Source organism: Pteropus vampyrus, unplaced genomic scaffold (genome assembly GCF_000151845.1).
Source record: "Pteropus vampyrus isolate Shadow unplaced genomic scaffold, Pvam_2.0 Scaffold97, whole genome shotgun sequence".
In the NCBI taxonomy this organism is placed as follows: Eukaryota; Metazoa; Chordata; class Mammalia; order Chiroptera; family Pteropodidae; genus Pteropus; species Pteropus vampyrus.
In genome coordinates, this window is record NW_011888878.1 from 151,733 (window position 1) to 156,197 (window position 4,465).

General features: G+C 39.9%; 1 protein-coding gene across 1 annotated transcript in view; it reads left to right on the plus strand.

The window, feature by feature from the left end:
- GXYLT2 (glucoside xylosyltransferase 2) overlaps nt 1-4,465 on the plus strand; it is a 112,595-nt gene that overhangs the window by 81,744 nt on the left and 26,386 nt on the right. Inside the window, exon 6 of the mRNA XM_023533151.1 lies at nt 398-548. Coding sequence (XP_023388919.1) covers nt 398-548 — 151 coding nt within the window. The remainder of the gene's footprint in view (nt 1-397; nt 549-4,465) is intronic.

Sequence of the window (4,465 nt, forward strand, 5' to 3'; positions counted from 1 at the left end):
AAAACAGGGAGTAAGGGACAAAGGAGAAATTCCAGAGCTGCATGGAGAGGACTGAGTAAAGGACTGAGGAAAAATTCCAGAGCTGCATTCTGGGAAGAAGGAGGAACTTCCCTAGGCTAACTCTGTTGCCTCACCTTCAGAGGCAAGAATTAAGCATAAGAAAGAGGTTCAATTTGGGGCATGGTCTTCTAAGTAAAAATAATAGCTCAACTACCAGTTTCTTGTCCATCTAGTATTTATGTGTACATCCGAAACTACAATCTACAACCCTAATTTTGCTTTGTCCTATGCCTTGAGGCCAACTCCTCCTCTACTTGTTTTTTATTTTGTAGGGAATGGGGAAGGGACAAATCCCTCTATATTGTTTCTCAAGAGAATATGTATTTTTTTTGTTTCAGCTGCTCTGATGTTTTCTCTTTTCCAGAACAGTGTAATTCCCACAGGCTTGGCTTGGGAGGACATGTTGTACCTTCTCTACCAGAAGTACAAGAGTGCCATCACGTGGGGGGACCAGGATTTATTAAATATTATTTTTTATTTCAATCCAGGTAAGTTCTCTTTCCAGAATGCTGTTGGTATAGAAGTATGCCTACCTTGCCCCACAGAGCACATTCCAGCCTGATCTGCTATTGAGAAAACTTGAATTGTGCCTGTGTGTCCCTCTGCCCTTCTACCTACTCCCCTACACCTGCTGTGAGGTGTGTACTTTCACACACCCCCTGGTATCTCACAGAGGCAAGTCCTTGAGCTGCTAACACAAAAGGCCAAATGTTAAAACATCCAACACTCGACTTCATTTTTCAATAATCTCCTTTAGATTTTGCCAGCACCATTCTTCTAAGAAGAACAGTGAGAAATAATGGGAGGCACAGAATCAAATGAAAACATTATAATCTAGGCATGAGGCCTTCCATAGCCTGAACAATTGCTAGATTGAAGGGAACTGATTCTTGGGAATCTTTAAAGTTAAGTGATTTGTTCTGGGGTAACAGAGCCTAGAATAAGGACTCAGATTCCCAAATCCCTTTTTCTGGGGCAAAAGAAAAATTTTATATTGTTAAGTCAATTATTTGGTGGAGTTGGGGGAAGGAGAGAGACAAAAATTTCTGATCTATGATTTTATTTTGATGCCTAAAGCTAACAAAATTTCCTTTCTGTCTTTCTTCTTGCTAAAACTATACTTAATGTTGTTAAAATCAAAACCTTTTTTTCTACTTGGGAAAAAATCTTTGGGGAGAAAAAGCACTCTTACCTAACCTACTCAGGCCTTTCCTTTAAAGTAAAAAAATCCCGAAGTAGAGAATCCTGTTTATAAAGACTTCTGTCTCTGGTTGCATATCACCCTGTGTAAGCACCTACTATGTACCTTTATTATTTTTTTTTAATAAAACACTGAAATAAAACCTAATCTTATATGTTTTTGGATTAAAAAGGACCAAATCCTGGAAAAGAAAAAAAGGTGGATACAAAGTTTCTGGAAAAGATTCCCAATATTCATTCATTAGACAAAGGGAATATCTTGGCCATTCACTGGTGACATGTTTTAATCCTTTTCACTCTGATAGTAACAAGGATTTTAAAGTCCGCGCCTCTCATTTATCATTAAGCAGAATTTCATCTTTTTTCTAGGTGTAAATGTATTGCTTAGAACTCTTGTCTACACATAAAGAACTCCTGAAGTTAGACTATGCACAAAGAATACTTTTTTATAAGCAAACTTGAGTCCCCTAGAAACCAAGGGCAGGAAAGGAAAAATGATGAGGAACCCAGGTTGGACCTTCTTCTGCTGAGGCTTTCATTATCTTTAAGAACTCATTCTCTGCTCCTCAGACCTCAAAGCAAAGTACCAAGGTTTCAGACTCCAAGTCCAGGTCTCCAAGAAAGACTAACTTTATCCCAATTCCAAAGTCCTAGGGGAGAGATCTGATGTTTCCATCATGGGTCAGTTAAGCCAGGAACGTGGAGCTAAGGAACAATGGCTGACATTTATTATTTACTAAGTGCCAGGTGCTATTCTAAGCATTATCTTATTTAACCCTGACAACGACCCTGAGAGTATAATCCCCATCTTACAGACAAAACTACCAAGTGAAAAACAGTTAAATAATTCATATAGTAGCCAATGAGTGCTGGAGCAGGGGTACAAACCCAGGCCACTCCAACTTTGGCCCTGTATATTTGGGGGAGAGAATTTTTCAGAGAGGGGAATCCTAGAGAGCTGGACATATATCCCAAAATGGAACTGTCTGCTGCATTATTTCTGTCTTTTAAATACTGCATTTTCCTCTGTTGTATAGCTAAAAGTATCTTCCAATAGCCTATCTGTCTGTATTCCTAAACTGAGGAATTGAAAAGATTGCACAGTTGCCTCTCCAGAAATTCTCTTAGCCTGTTGCAGATTATTTGAGGACATGATTAATGAATAGATAATAATGGAAGGCAGTCATATGCAGCTTTGCAATTAGACACAAGCTCCTTGTCTTTAATTGGAACTAAATAATTATGAAGTTGTACTAAATCCTGGTTCTGAGCATTAGCAAAGTAAATAACCAAGTTTCCTAGCTTTAGATCAATGAGTATTATTAGGTAACTCCTTGATTGTTCTTGTATGGCCTTCATTAATCTTATTTCATACTTTATCCAAGTACTTTATTAACCATCAGATCTTTGAACTGAAATCCAGTGATATCCATCACATTGAAAGGTTTTTTTTCTTTGTTTATATTGGTTGTGAGTGTGTTCTATAAACCAGAACAAACTATATTTGAAAAAAAAAAAAAGATTTGTCACCTTTATCTCTGGCAAGGTGGGAGAAAAGGTTGGCCCTGACATAGGCGACAAACATGCTTATCGTTATGGTTCTTAGGGGTTGCCATGGGTGTACACGACCAGAGCACATATCTAGAATATTATTATTATTCTATTCTCCTGTAGCCAACACATCACTTTTAAAATGTGTTTAAAAATCATTAGCTTGAGGGGAAAAAAAATGTCATAGATGATAGAGACTATTCATCCCTCTGGCGACCAGATCAAAGTTGTGACGGAAACAAGGAGCAGCAGCAAGGAAAAATTGCCTGGGATCCAGATGGACAAGCCATATAACTAGAGAGAAATCCAAGAAAGTACCTTTTAATGGCAGAAGGTAGGACAGGGCAAGGACACGGGCTGCCTGGTCTCCAGCAGCTGAGTGAGACGGAGGCTGCGGCAACGGCAGGGGCAGATGCTTTTTACAGGGGCTGCCTTTTTGAGCGGATTTTCGTGGTGACCGACCTGCTCACTCTGAGCACCAGTGCTGATTGGGCTGCACAGAGGGCATCAGGCACTTACAAGGAGACATTGTCAGAGTGAGGGCCAAAGTGAGACTCACTCTGTACAGAAGTGCCGGCAGTATCCATTGTTCTCTGTTGAGCCCTCCCGCTCCCTGTGCGCCGGATACTCCATAGCCCTGACTTCATCAAACTGGATAACAGAGGTCGCTCTGCCGGGAAGATTCCCTGAAACCCCGCCTCCCCCAAATCGCGGCCCCCACCCAAGCCACATCCAAGAATATCCTCAGCAACACAAATGCTCCTTGCTGAGCAACACCTAAACTCACACTGGAGGCAGCTGCCCTCAGTTTCTGGTGTAGCTTTTTGAGGCAACTATAAGTACAGCATCTGTGGATTGCTTGCTGAATCTTAACAGGTGGCCCCAGAGGGGCACAGGCTTGGGCTGGACTCCTCTCAGGACTGTGCCACTGGACATCTATTACACAAATCCACACTAATAAGATCGGGAGACTTAGGTGCTTTGCTTACTACATAGAAACAGACACAGAAAGACAGCCAAAATGGGAAGACAAAGAAGCAGAAACTATATGAGAGAACAGAACAGAGATCCAGATATAATGGAGTCAAGTAATCTAACAGATATACAGTTCAAAACACTGGTTATAAAGATGCTCAATGAACTTTTGAGAAGTGTAGATAAAATCAACAAAGAAATAAAAAAAAACATAAAAATGGAAATGGAAATTATAAAAGGGAACCAGTCTGAAATGAAGAACACATTATCTGAGATGAGAAGTATATTAAATGGAATAAACAAAGGAATAAACAAAGTGAATAAAGAAAAGAATCAAATGCCCTATCTAGAGGATGGGAAAGCCAAGGACACACAATCAGAATGGCAAGAGATAAAATGCCAAGACTATAAATATATTTTAAGGAGCACATGGGACACTATTAAGGGTCCAAATACCCATCTGATCAGTGTAACTGAAGAATATCAAGATGTTGAACGGCTGTTTGAAGGAATAATGACGGAAAACTTCCCTAACCTGGTGAAGGAAATGGACATAAAACCCCAGGAAACTCAGAGAATCCCAAAAACCAGAGATCCAAAGAAGCTCACACCAAGATACATCGTAATTAAAATGCCAAAGGTTAAATACAAAGAGAATCTTAAAAGCAGCAAGAGAAAA